This window comes from Pinus tabuliformis, chromosome 6 (genome assembly GCF_031772625.1).
Source record: "Pinus tabuliformis cultivar Carrire ecotype Pingquan chromosome 6, CPIR1, whole genome shotgun sequence".
NCBI lineage: Eukaryota > Viridiplantae > Streptophyta > Pinopsida > Pinales > Pinaceae > Pinus > Pinus tabuliformis.
In genome coordinates, this window is record NC_142292.1 from 348,073,257 (window position 1) to 348,088,379 (window position 15,123).

Here is a 15,123-nt window from a genome sequence, read left to right on the forward strand (position 1 = left end):
CCATTCCTTCACTTGCACCGAGTGTTCAATGTGGACCATCGCCGACCATGCTTCCCACCATTTTTGGTCACAGCAAAGATTGCAGAATAGCTCACCAAAGACTCAGCTCAGCAGAAGCTTCCTCATCTCAGGGAGGAACTCAACGCAATGGGGACCATTGCTTCCTAAGGGGGGAGGAATGATCCAGGTGGATGTTGGTGGCCACCCACCTACCCCATTTGGACCCCCACAACTGTCTCTTTCAGCTTTTTCAGTTTCCTAAATTGTAGCACAGTTTACTATTTTTAGCAGTTTTTCGGGTCCTGAACTTCCGGAGCCGTTTTGAGGCCCTAAACAACGTTTTTTGGGGAATCTGGGGCAACATGGGTCTATGGACCGATGTTGCCTCCCAAAGTGGTAGTACTCAGATAGATCTTTCTAACGAGCTATCGTACGCGTCAAACGGAGATCGTATGCCAAAGTTATGACCCCGGGAAATTGATGTACCAATTTACCCAAACGGGGCCCACAATTTGGCGTTTCATCTTCTAGGGTTAGGTTTCGAGATGTGAAGGGTTTTCCATTGTTTCTCAACAATAAATAGGCCTTCGAGCCTCATTGTAACACAGTTCAGAACAGTTCAGAGGCATGTAGCCGCCACATCTCTTCTCAGAGATAAGCTACCATCGCCCTAGCTGGTTTATTTCTATTTCTGTTTGTAAGCACATTTCAGTATTTTACAGTAATGAAATGAAGTATTATTTCCGTTGCATCTCTGTATTTATGGTTATCGCATCTTTGTGTATATGGTTATCTCTGTAATTTGTTGCGTTCCTATTTAAATCTGGATCACTTCTGGTGGGTCCAACCCAAGCATCTGGGATGTGAGTTCCGTTGGTTTCGTCTCAGTGGTAGGAGTGGTGCCCTCTGTCTACCCGACTGACTGAACTTCTGCTTCCGCAGTCGTCCTTCGCCGGCTAGGCTGAAGGGTCTCGGATAAGGTCACGGAGGTTGAGGCAATGTGCGGGGACAACTCCCGCGACTGATGCAATGCAGTGGAGGTGGTGGTGGGGATCTCTTCAATTATGTTGGTTGCAGGGATTGATTGCTCGACTTCCATAGTAAGGTCGACGATCGGAGTTGGCAGAATAAATTTCGACTTTTTGACAGTTGGGGTGTGGGAAACTCAATTTTTCTTGGGCTTGGGGACGTGGGCTGGGAGGGGGCTTGAGCTACTCCTGTTGGGAGCTTCATGGCCAGCAGCGTCATTATGATAGGAGAAAACATGGTGGAGCCCTGGAATAGGGTAGGGTAGTTGCTCTCACCTGACTCGAAGCTAGCAATTGTCCATCGGAGTTCGAACATCCTTTCCTCCATCTGGAGCACCATCAGCTCGATTTCCTCCTCGGCTGGTCGCTTCCTACTGCTCTCTACCCCATCTTCCCCTTGCCCCTACGGGGTCAGCGCTCCAAAGAGGTACTTGTGCTTGCCTTCTGTTATCTCACAGGCCACTCCCAGCCATGACCCCACTTCTCTGTGTAGCACTTCCTCAGTTAGGACAAACCTTTGCAGTCTCATCTTAAACGTTTGAGGGTGGACACACCTTGGTCTCAGGTACGTATGCACGTGGGAGGCACCAAACCAGAGTTCTTCTGAGAATTCATCCAACAGAGCCTTGGGTATCCTCTCTGTTGACCTTATGGTGGCCAACATCTGCTCGTACCAGTCTCTGAAGGCTATTTCGTTGATCTCTTTCATGTTGGGGTCTCCTGATGCCTTCCATGGATCATATCAAAGTGCAATTGGTTGGCCTTCGAGGATGGGTTCCATTTCCCTCTCCTTCGGTGGCCTCCATTTCCACATTGCCAATGACATCAATAGATATCCAAACACAAACCTAGCACCCCTTCTGTACACGTCTTCACATGCTTCAAATAACTCATTGAGAATGAAGGTTGACCAGTTGAGAACTTCCCCTCGGCAACAATGTTCCACAACTGAGATTGCGTCCAAGGTGCATTCGTTCTTTGTGAAGTGCCACATTGTTTTGCCTGCAATGAGGTAACAGGAAAATCTAATGTCATCCTTGTTAATCTTATCTAGCTTCGCTCCTCTCCCGCCCCGCTCGGTCCCATATCTGGCATAAATATTGTCTTCACTCTGCTTCTTGCCCCGCTTAGCCCCTGTCTGGAACATTGTGCTAACTGCATTTCCACCCTCGGCCAGTCCTGTGAGCCGATTGATATCTTCCATGTGGATGGGGTACTCCTTATCCAGCCATAGTGATCCTCCATGCATCCTGCTCACTAACAGCTTGGTACACTGCATCGCGGCAAATTGAGTGCCGAACACAGGTAGACTCCTCAAATGGAGTATTGTCAATCTTTGTATTCCCTTAAATTCTTCCCTGACCTTGGAGGACTTGGTGCCATCCTCCTTCTGGAAATCCTCCGCATAAACTTCTCTTTTCATGGCTGGGAACTGGAAACAGTTTGTGAAGTCGTTGTCTATCAAATTTGCCTTGTCATACTTGCCATATAGATTATCGACCGTTTCAATTCGTGCATCCAATGTGTCTTGTGGAACTGATACGAGTCCTTTCACCATCTCCTTTCTCCTGTGATAAACTATCTGCACTGGAGGCTTCCTGCTTCTTTGTCTTTGCACCTGTTCTTCAGAGCAAACTTGTAACTCTTCTGTTGTCTGCAATTGGAATTCTGGAATTCCCCTCATTCTTCTGCGACTTAAGTAGTCGGCCTTGACATGACGTTCCCTGACTGACGAGGCCTTAATAACTAATTACTCCGTCAATTTTCCCATGCGTTTTAGCTAGACCTTGCCGCCACCGGCCGACTTGGACGTGACAACCATGACGTGGACTGGAAAGTACAGAGTGGGCTGCATGGCGTATTTATTTTTTCGTGATGGGTTTATTTATTAACTAACTTTATGCTTAATGGGAAAAGATATTGCAGCTCCTACTTTGACAGTTACTTATTTAGTTAATTAATTTGGAAATGGCTACTTGTACGACGAACATGATGGGTATCTATGTGGTCATAAATGTTGGAACAAGTGCATGCCTATGTGTATTCTGTTGATTAGGATTACATGTGTGGCCACTGACTCTACTAACTGGGATTACATGTGTATCCACTAACGCTACTCCCCCACTGACTCTGCTAACTAGGACTACATGTGTGTCCACTGACGCTACTCCCCCACTGACTCTGCCAATTGGGACTACATGTGTGTCCACTGACGCTACTTCCACCCCGACCACAAATGGGTTGCGGTAAGCGAAGACTTTTTTGCAACCTTGTTATTCCTCTGCCCTTTTTTTCGTGTTGCGAAAGGGCTTCAAGTGTGCGACATTCACCCATCCATGTAGTAAGACTCCATCCAGTTGTGCGAGCCTTACCATGCCCAAATCTCTTATTTTTGTTACTATAAATGGACCCAACCAGTGCATCTACAATTTCCCTGGGAACTTCTGGAACTTGTTGTCGTAAAGGAGCACTTGTTCCCTGACTTCAAACGACTTCCTCTTGATATGCCTATCGTGCCAAGCTTTTTGCCTTCGCTGCTCCACTGATTGATGGAACTCTGCTAAAAACCGGGTTTCATCAAGTTCCATCAGCTGGTTTAGTCTATCTCGTAAGGCACTGTTGTCTGTCATTCTCGTTGCCTCTGAGATGAACATGCTAGGTAGTATAAATTCTGCTAGTACCACCGCTTCCCTTCCATATACAAGTTGAAATGGAGTTTGCTTATGGAGTCTCTTTACTGTCGTCCTATATGCCCATAGAGTCGCAGGTATTCTTTCATCCCAATCGTCCCTATTGGCAGATACAACTTTCATGAGCCCTTTCTCCAGTATCTTGTTAAATGCTTCTACTGCACCGTTGGCTTGTGGGTGGTACGAGCTGCTCTTGTTGTGTTGAACCATGAAGGTCTTTAGCAAAGACTCAATGGTCTCGTTCAGGAAATGTGTGCCTTGGTCGCTTGTGAGGCTCCTCGGGCATCCAAACCATGAAATGATGTTCTCAAATATGAACCTTGTTGTTGTTTCTACTGTGCAGTCCTTTACAGGTGCCGCTTCTACCCACCTTGTGAGGTATTCTGTTGTTGTTATGATGTACCTTGCTTGCGAATGCCTCACCGGTGGAGAAATGGGTCCAATGAAGTCTACACCCATTTATCAAAGATTTGCACTGTGTGGATCGGATGTAGAGGCAACTCATCGCGTCGCGAAGGTTTCCCAACCCTTTGACAGACATTGCATGTCCTGGAAAATTCTTTAGAATCTTTATGGATAGTTGGCCACCATAGTCCTACGTGGAGTATCTTTCTTGTGGTGGCCTTCCCTCCTACATGACCTCCTGCGACCCCTGCGTGGAACTCCCACAAGACATCATTCCTTTCATGTTGAAAGACACAACACCTCAGTATTTGATCTAAGCCCATCTTGTAGAGGTGTCCTGCGATCAGCTTGTAATCTGCTGCCCTAACTACTAAGTGCCATCTATGTGCTGTTGTGTATCCTACTGGGCAATGACCGATTGTTAAAAATGAGGCGATCTGTTCTAGGTGGTCTGGGATTGCCTTTATTCTGAATAAATCGGCATCGGGCAATCGATCGTCCACCGCTCCTTCATTCTCCCCTGTTTCCAACCGCAACAAGTGGTCTGGTCCCACATTGATTTTGTTGGGATTTACCACTACTTCAAACGTAAATTCCTGGAACAGTAACAACCATCGGCATATTCTCCCTTCTAGTACTAGCTTGTTTACTAAATATTGGATCGCATAATGGTCTGTAAAGAATTTGAATGGCGCACCTAGTAAATAGTGTCTGAAATTTTGGAGAGAGTAAACCGTTGCCAGGGCTTCTCTTTCAGTTGTTGTATAGTTTCTCTCCACAGTAGACGACTTTCTGCTAGCATAGTACACCAGATGGTCCATATTTTTCTCCCCTTTTGTTTCCCCGAAGGTTAGGTGTCTCAGTCCCTCCAATCCGTCGTCGTCATCTAATCCTGCGTCTACGTTGTCTCAGGTTGCATATCCTGACGACTCTATTTCATACAGATACTGCAGACAATATCTGTCGGGCCCTACATCAACCAATGACTCTGGTGTGAACATAACCCCTTTTATTGCTTGGAGTGCCTCTGTCATTTGTGCCTTGTCGCCTTTGAATGAGAAGTTTCTAATAAACTTTACCTCCACAGTATCCCAATCTGATGTTTGCCGATGGAGCTCCTCTTGGACATACCAAGCTCAGGGGACAGTTCTGAGGGTATGTATAAATGCGTGTACCCATCGATCCTTCAACATTCCTTTGCTTTTCCAATTCATTATGCAATCCTTGATGTGCTTCTCGGGACTTGAATCCCCCTTGTATCTTTCCTTATCCTGTGGCCAATCTTCATCCTGACAAAATATTTCCTTCATGGCTTGTTTGACGCTCGCCCAGTCTCTTAGTGTATTGCAATGCATTTTCCACCATCTTGCTGGAGTTGCCATGAGGCCGATACTTAGAAAGGAGATCCTTTGATCCTCTGTCATTTCCCGGTCTACTCTGTCTAAGAAGGTGTCCACTGGTTCAAGGCCATGATACCTCAGATAGTCAGCTATCTCCATTTCTCCCCGGTTTACTCAGCTTATCATCACACACCGTCTAGTGGTCAGTTCGTATCCCCCCTGCTTCCATGCATCCCATGCAGCTTCTGAACCGGTTTCTGAGCTTTGGATACTTCACCAGCTTACTGATCCTTCGGTCGTGGGGTTGATGTAGTCCTCCCTCTTCCCTGTTGTGAGTGTGTATAGTTGGTCTAACCCTCCTGGCTCATCCCTGTCATCTGTTGGTTCTGTAAACCTAGGTCCTTGGTAGGGGTCTAACGGTTGGATCACCCTTAGCCCGTCTGCTTCGAAAATCATCAGTTCCTTCTTTAGGTCTATGACCGCATAGTTCTCATATGCCCAATCAATCCCCAGGAGTGCCGGGTATGGGTCCTTATCCCCCATGATGTCAATCACCTCGAATTTAGTGTGTGTCTTCACCCCTGCCACATCAACCTCTACATTCTCCAATCTCCCAATTGGTAGTATGCAGTACTGATTTTCCATTCTTAGTTGAATTGGTGAGTATTTTAGTTGAGGCTTCCCCATTGCCTCCCAAGTTTTCCTAGGTAGGATGTTTACATCCGACCCTAAGTCTAACATGGTGTCCCTTATCTGGAATCCTGCCACTTGTGTATTGATTCAAAACTCCTTGCTGCTTCTTCTCTTGTTCTATTTCACTCTTCTGGAAGCCTTCTCTGGCAACCCTGTGCATGGTCATTCCACTTCCTCTTCTTCCATGGATACCGCAGCCTTTAGACTTTTTCTCAACTCCTTCAGCATGCCTTCATCCTCAACAATTTTCAAGAACAATTTAAACCATTCCCCAATCAGCTGGGTGTGATCAAGCATGTGATCTCGCAGTCTTTTATTATCTTTCTTCACGGTCATCCCTTCGAATAGCTTAACCGCTTCTTGATAGTACTGCTTTTGGCATTCAAGCTGATACCCCTTCTGTGGAGACACCGCTTTAAGGATTAAGGGGGGGTCCTCTGTGTAGCGGTCCTCCCCTATCTTCTTCCCTCCTCTGGTGACTATATTAATATTGGTTGCGGGGAGGTTGTCATCGGTCCGTGGTTCAACATTCACCAAGTTGGCCCCTCTCTGTCTGGTCCTTTCTTCCCACTTTGCAATGAGTTCCAGATAGTCCTCCGTTGCGTGGGTATTAATTCTGCATTGTGAGCACCATGGTCTCCTCGGCAGCAGACATTCTCTAGCAACATGCCCTTCCTGGTCACAGTTGTAACACCTCACGGGCCCTCTTCCTCCCGTTCTTCCTCCTCATCCTCCCCGGTTTGACTCATTAATTCTGAACGTGGATCTGTCCAGCCTTTCTGCTAGAGCGTCCAGCGCTCAGCACTGATCGGTGTGATGCATTGTTGATGCACAAAACTCACAGTAGTTGTTAGAAAAGTTTGTCCAACATTTAGAGACTGTATTTACAGGTGATAAAGAAATTAAGATCAGAAAGAAAGCATCACTGACAAACACGGCGGCAACAAAGGTGTGATTCCCAAGCCCTACATGTGATTGGAATGAAGACGAGATCAAGATTATTTATGGCGATTGCCAGAAGGCAATGAATGTATTAGTGAACAACCCTGCTATAATATCTGAAAAATATAAGCAATGCTTGCAAAGGGGAAGAAATGCTTAGATCGAAAACGGTTGGGTCTGAGTTGTTTAGGTTCAAGGGCCTGATGCTGTTTAGGTTTCTCCAAAAAGCAAATTTCGGTTATTTTGAGGCGGCCGATGGTTCTGCAGCTCTCAGAGGAAAAAATAAAACGCAATATGGATTTCTGGTCAATTCTGTGGGGCTTCAATTGGATGATTTTGTTAAGTATCCGAGTTCTTTGGCTTTAAATTATCAGGTGAGCTCATAACATGCAAAAAAATAAATAAATAAATAAATAATTGTGAAAGAAAACGTCGTCGAAAGAAAATCATAAGGTTTTATTTTAGACTGGTTTGTTGGCGTCAATTTTGCCTACGATTGCTTCATTACCTATTCTCATCCCTACGAACAACATCTGAGATTAATAATGGACCGTTCTTTTGAAGATAATATAAACCGATTGATTCAGATATCCCATTTTAAATGCAGGCAAGGATCTTAAACAGACAAGATACTCTGCTTTTCTGTTTTATTTCCCTTCTAAACTAGCCGCGTATTACCAATCTGGGCATCACATTTATATCAGCATATGAGCAGAATTTAAGTGAATATTAAAGGGGCATATTTGTTGTTTCCTGGAAGGTTGAGTCACTAGACGTGTTGCTCCTGTAGATGCATATTTAAATCATTAATATCATCAAGGAACTCCAGCTGAAGCGAACCACTGTTCGTCAATGTCACTCATGCTATAATATTCCATATTTGTTCCTGAACTGCATGCTATCACTGTTTCGTGTTAAAAATATATATACGTTGATATCTGCCCTGTGTACTTATTTTAACAGCCCCGAGCTTTGTGGGGAACATTCTTATGGCAATTAATGATTATTGTACACATTCAACTGAGTTAGATAAATGAAAGGACACATTTCCAGCACCTTGCAGACAATCTGTTTGTAGAAATTCCACAGTGAGCCAGAGTGTGAAATTCAGAAATTGTGAGTTCTTTGAGACATTTTGGAAAGGGAACATTACAAACAACCTAGCTACTGAGCACAAGTCCTAGGTTCGACACCTAAACGGCTTCATTTTAAACACGAGATCAAAGCTAGGTAGGCTCAAGATGGCTACAAGCTCTGAGCCAAAGTGTCTCTGATGATGGTGTACTGGATTAAAATTTCCAAGCTTTAACGTTGGAAGAGACTGCCCAGAAGGCACAGTGGCAATTAGGGAAACAAAGCGAGAAGTTGTGGAAAGGGCGGGATCTGTGGCGGGCCTTGTAAAAAGAAGAAGTGTTGGACCCCCAAGAAATTATCAAACTGGCGACAACGAAGGTCATGAGCATGCTGTTCCAAAAGACGTGTCTCAAAACTGCAATAATATGTTGACAAGGGAGAAAAAAAAACAGTCAAGCCACCAAAACAAGTCTAATTAGTCCAAACCACCTTAACCTGCAACGTAAGGAGTGAAGAACTACAATGCAGCTTTTTCCTCTCGATGAATTTCTGGATAATTGGATCATCGTAAGGAATCAAGAACTACAATGCCGCACATTCCTTTTGACAATTTTCTGGAAGTGAATCTTAACCATCAATATAGAAAACAACACTAAAATTGCTATCAATTAAAATCTCCACAGCAAATGAGGAAAAATCACGATATTTTAAAAGGTGCGATCAGCATGTTATATTATTCCATTTGTATTCTAAGTCATAAAGAAAAGTAATCACCAAAGCCAATCAAAATATAACTACGCATTGAATAAAAAAAAATTACGGCATAGTGAGGGTTTGTAGAAAAATATGCGGCCTCCTGGAAGTAATAAACCTGTAACTTTAAAACAAGTCAAGTTAAAAATTCCAACGAATCGATGACCTCTTTGACCAACTAAAAGGAGCTTCAATATTCTCCAAGATAGACTTACGGTCAGGTTATCATCAGCTAAGAATCAAGGAGGAAGACATACCTAAAACAGCATTCAGAACGCGCTATGGACACTATGAGTTTATTGTTATGCCATTTGGTTTGACTAATGCCCCAACAACCTTCATGAACTTGATGAATAGTGTCTTCCGAAAATATCTGGACCGCTTTGTCCAAGTTTTCTTGGATGACATCCTCATTTACTCTCGTAATGAGAAAGAGCATCTAGAACACTTGAGGTTGGTACTACAATGCCTTAGGGAACATAAGCTATATGGAAAACTTTCTAAATGTTCCTTCTTTGAGAAAGAAATTCAATATCTAGGCCATACCATTAGTGGCAAAGGCATTGCAGTTGATTACAGTAAGATAGAAACTATAATGACTTGGCCCTCTCCCCGGAATGTCAAGGAAGTACGTAGCTTTATGGGATTGGCAGGCTACTATAGAAGGTTTGTAGAAAGGTTCTCGCAGATATCTAATCCCATCACCCGCCTCCAAAGGAAAGGGGTTAAGTTTGAATGGACAAGTGAGTGTGAGAAAGCATTTAATGAGCTAAAGCATCGACTAACAATGGCCCCAATATTAAAAGTACCTGACATGGACAAGGACTTTCTTGTATGCACGGATGCATCAGAAGAAGGATTAGGTGCAGTCTTGATGCAAGATGAAGGGGTTATCGCTTATGCTTCTCGAAAACTTAAGAACCATGAAATCAATTATGCAACTCATGATCTGGAATTAGCAGCGGTTGTAATGGCCTTGAAATTGTGGAGACATTATCTAATGGGGCGTCAATTTGAGTTAAGAACAAATCATAAAAGTCTTGAGTATATCTTCACACAAAAGGATCTTAATGCTCGACAACGACGCTGGAGTGAGCTATTTAGTGATTATGATTTCAAGATATCCTATATTAAGGGAAAAGAGAACAAAGTGGCAGATGCTTTAAGCAGGAGACCTAGACTTCATTCAATGTCGACATTAAAGATAGACTTGAGGAGCTGGATTCTAAATCATCTAGTAGGAGACCCACATTACCAACAAATAAAATTTTCCTTACAAGAAGAGGTACCTGTGGCAACCAAGTGGGAGGAATACACCTTAGAAAATGATGGATTGCTACGATATAAGGGTAGGATTTATGTCCCAGAAGATGATGATCTTCGGAATTTAATAATCAAGGAAGCCCATCAAGCTCCATACGCTACACATCCAGGAGTCCAGAAAATGTATGCAGACTTAAAACAACTATTTTTCTAGACAGGAATGAAAAAGGATATAACAATGTTTGTGGCTCGATGTTTAGAATGTCAACAGGTTAAAGTTGAACATCGTCACCCGGCAGGGCTTTTACAACCCCATGATATACCAGAAACTAAGTGGGAAGTTGTTTCGATGGATTTTGTTGGAGGCTTACCTATGACATCCCAGAGACATGACTGTATTATGGTTGTGGTTGATAAATTAACTAAGAGTGCTCACTTCATTCCAGTCAAGACCACCTTTGAAGCATCAACTATCGCTCAAATTTTCCTGAAAGAAATAATTCGCCTTCATGGAGTACCACGAAAGATAATATCTGATAGAGACGCACGTTTTACTTCCAGATTTTGGAAAAGTCTATTACAATCTATGGGAACACAACTGAATTTTAGTACAGCATATCACCCAGAGACAGATGGTCAAACAGAAAGAGTAAACCAAGTGTTGGAGGACATGCTAAGAATGTATGTCATGGATCAACAAAACCAATGGGAGAAATACCTTCCCTTAGTAGAGTTTGCCTACAACAATAGTTACCACAGTTCAATACAGGCAGCTCCCTTCGAAATCTTGTATGGAAGACCATGTCGTACTCCGTTAAGTTGGGATCGATTAGAGGACCGAGTCATGTTGGGACCTGAAATGCTCCAATAAATGGAAGAACAAATTGCCACAATTAAGCAGAGATTAAAAGAAGCCAGGGATCGCCAAAAAAGTTATGCTGATGCAAAGAGAATTGATAGAAACTTTGAGGAAGGAAGCCAAGTTTTCATTAGAATCAAACCCTTTAAAAGTTCCTTTAGGATGGGTAAGGGAACAAAGTTATCGCCTAGATTTGTTGGGCCATTCACAATCCTAGAGAGGATTGGACCAGTTGCTTACAAGCTCGAGCTACCCTTCCATCTAAGAAGGATGCATAATGTGTTTCATGTTTCTATGCTTAGAAAATATGTACCTGACCCGTCCCATGTTTTGAAATTTGAAAAATTGCAGGTTTCCGAGGAAGGAGCCCTTCAAGTCGAACCATTCTGTATACTGGACCGCCGGGTTCGTCGACTCAGGAACCGTGAGTTTGAGCAAGTCAAGGTCCAATGGGACCAATATAGCCCAGGGTCAGCTACCTGGGAAGATGCAGCTGTTATTTTTCAAGACTTTCCTTATTTACTTGATTAAAATGTGTGGTGAATAGTGCTCCTTAGCTAAGACAGATACTTTTATGGAGAATCTAAATCATGTTTTATTGTTTAAACTTTATGATACATACACTATGATTTCCGTTTAGTTTAATTAACTGTTAAGATGTTGAGTATAATGGTAAGGGAATAATGATGCACATGTGGTTCTTATAGCGATGATGTATCCTTATGATTATGATGTTATGTCGAGGTATATTAACATATTCATTTACTACATGATGATAGGTATTTGATGTTGATGTTATAACTTATGATAGTATTTCATGAGGTGAAGCATGTATTTGCGATTAACTATGATGAATGCAATTTCTATGATACTATGATGGTATAGCTAATGCATTGGTTGCATGTTGAGGTATGATGATTGACAGGACTCCACAATGGGCCGAGAGGGCCGGTTTATTTGATGATCTCGTGCGAGCCCATACGCACGAGGGAGAATAAGTAACATCATATGGGCTGGGGACAAACTCAATCAACACTACATATGCCAGTGGTTCCTTTGTCTTGTGTATAGCTCTTGATGGATAGCTCTAGAAGAGCTATGAGACCATCTTGAGGAGGCCATGTGCCTGATGTTCTAGGCTAGGTGCCTAGTATTGGATTGGGATGCCGAAGTCTGGAAGGGATGTAAAGGACTTCGATGCCTGGGGCTGTGCGCCTTAGTAGTTGTGGAGGGAGTGGGCCAGCCTTGCGAGATGCCCGGGGTCATTGAGTACCGGACCGGATGCCTGCCTTGGGGCAGATGAGGTCTGAGTTAGGCGTGAGCCTTGGACTAGGATACAGACTGGGTCAGGCTTATGCCTGGTGCCGAAAGTGGGGAAAAGGACAGAGATTCCTTGAGATTTCCCGGGGTGTTGGGGACTTTCGATGCCTGCTGGTTATACTAGTTCAGCAGAGGGTGTTGGCAACATGAAGCAAATAAAATAATAAATAATAAAAACTTAACTTCGGGACGAAGTTCCTTAAAGTGGGAGAGTATGTAATATCCCTCCCCTTAATAATAAATAATAAATAATAAAAATAATAAATAATAAATAATAAAAATAATAAATCATAACTGTTAAATAATAAATGATATAAAAAGAAATAAATAATAAAAATAAAAATAGTAATAACCATATTAAAGCTCTAAATAAGAATAAATAGAAATAAAACAAGAAAACTATCAAAAAGAAGGAAATAAAACAAGAAAGCTAAAAATCAAAAGAAAAGTAAAGAAATAAAACAAGAAAAAAAGTTGCATGCAGACACATGGAGTGTGTGCATGTGGTTCCCCTTCCAATGTTTTGTTCTATTTAATAGATGGTGAGGAGGATGGGAGGTATTCTATCATTCCGAGATTCTATCTTTCATTCTCTTGGGAGAATGGTATACTAAGACTTAGGAGCACTGGCAGTAGTACGTTGATTGAGGCTCGGGGGTGGCCAGTTGTAGCAGAATCCTTGCACAATTGAGCCTACGGTTGGGTGGAGAGTCGTCCCCACAACCTTGTTGTCATCTGGCAAACCTTGATCACAGGTAACATAGATATAAGATTATTTGTCAGCATATTTTTCTATTAAGAAATTAATTTATTTTTTTTACTGTTACATTCCTTAGATAGAACACCAAAGGACATCACTCACAAATAGATCACAGATCAGTACACCAGTATTCTTGACGTGATTAAAACCCTCAAAGAGGGAAACAGTTCATGACCTAAGCCAATGCGGCCACTTCAGGCAATTTATTAATGTAAAAGAAAGAAAATTTACATAAGCTTCTCTCATGAACGATCACCTAACAAATGACCCTCCATGCTCTTTAAATAGAGATCATGGACCAATCAAGTGTTAAGGCACGGCTCAAGTGTCGGTAAAATTGAGGAGAGAATGAACCGTTGGATCACTTCATGTCTAGAACATATCATGACCGTCAGATTGTAAGTTACAAAAAGTACATACTAAAGAAACACACTTTACCTAACTATACACTAGACCAAGTTGTACTTAATTATTTCCTATGTGTTAGAATATCCTAACATCCCCCCTTAAGAACAAATTGGGATAGATTGAAGGATGTATAAAGATGGCACAATAGGAGAAGGAAGGAGGCATTAGAGCCTATCCCCCTTAGTGACAACTTCCTAAACTCCAACCATAAATCAAAGTTTAGTAAACTTCGCCTCTATGAGAGCCTTTGTAAAGATGCATGCAACTTGATCATCGGTTGAACAATAGTGCACTTCAAGAACATGGTCATGAATGAGCTTTCTAATGAAGTGTATGTGTAGTTCAATGTGTTTGTTGCATTGATGTTGGGTTGGATCTTTACATAGTTGAATGGCACTTTGATTATTGCACCAAAGTGTAGTTGGATGTTACTGCTAAAAACCAAACTCTGATAGGATCTGACAAATCCATAGGGCTTCCTTACTAGCTTCAACGGAACCACAATACTCCGATTTTGTTGAAGAAAGAGAAACGACACTTTGTTTCTTGCAATCCCATGTAATAGGTCTAGAACCAAGGCTGAAGATATAACCTGCAGTTGTAACAGCGCCGAAATAAAAACATGTAATTAATTATATTAATCATGCGATTCATAATCAACACGCAATGTATCAACTAATTAACATTAAATTTCAAAAGAAATATGAGTAGAGACAACTTACCTGTGGCGATGATGTTTTTCACTTATGATTTCTAGGTTGAACGCTAGTTGAATTCTGCTAACTACAAAAAAGTCTTGGGGACGACTCTCCACCCAACCATAGGCTCAATTGCACAAAATCTTGATACAACTGGCCACCCTCAAGCCCTCGATCAATGTACTACTACCAGGGAATCCTTTACTCACAACACTATTCTCCCAATAGAATGGATGATGGAATGCCTCTCATCTTCCTCACCATCTATTAAATAGAGCAAACATTGGAAGGGGAACCACATGCACACACTCCATGTGTCAACATGCAACTTCACTGCTTTCTTGGTTTATTTATTTTGTTTTTACTTTTTGATAGCGTTACTAATTTTTACTATTTTTTTGTTTATTTTTATTTATATTTATTTAAAGCTTTAGTATTGTTATTTATTATTTTATTATTATGTATTATTTATTTACTATTACTATTTTTTATTTATTTTCTTGTATTTTAATATTATATTATATTATTTATTATTTTTATTATTTATTATTTATTATTTATTATTAAGGGACATTACATACTCCCCCACTTTAAGGAACTTCGTCCCGAAGTTAAGTTGAATTATTTAACATTTTATTTTGTTATTTATTACTTCATGTTCGTCGACACCCTCTGCTGAACTAGTATAATTAGCAGGCACGGAAAGTTTCACAACACCCGGGAAATCCCATGGAATCTCTGTCTTTTTCCCACTTTCGAAACCAGGCATAAGCCTCCTCGATCTGTATCCTAGTCCAAGGCTGGCCGCAAGGCTTGCGCCCGACTCAGACCTCATCTGCCCCAAGGCAGGCATCTGGTACAGTGCTCAATGTCTCCGGGCATCTCGCAAG

General features: G+C 42.1%; 1 protein-coding gene across 1 annotated transcript; it reads left to right on the forward strand.

The window, feature by feature from the left end:
• The first annotated feature begins 9,712 nt into the window (after positions 1-9,712).
• Positions 9,713-11,578, forward strand: LOC149258737 (uncharacterized). The gene is made up of 3 exons (XM_089430262.1): positions 9,713-10,016; positions 10,449-10,837; positions 11,399-11,578. Exons 1-3 carry the CDS (start codon positions 9,713-9,715, stop codon positions 11,576-11,578), a joined length of 873 nt encoding a protein of 290 aa, XP_089286388.1.
• The last annotated feature ends 3,545 nt before the right edge of the window (positions 11,579-15,123 follow it).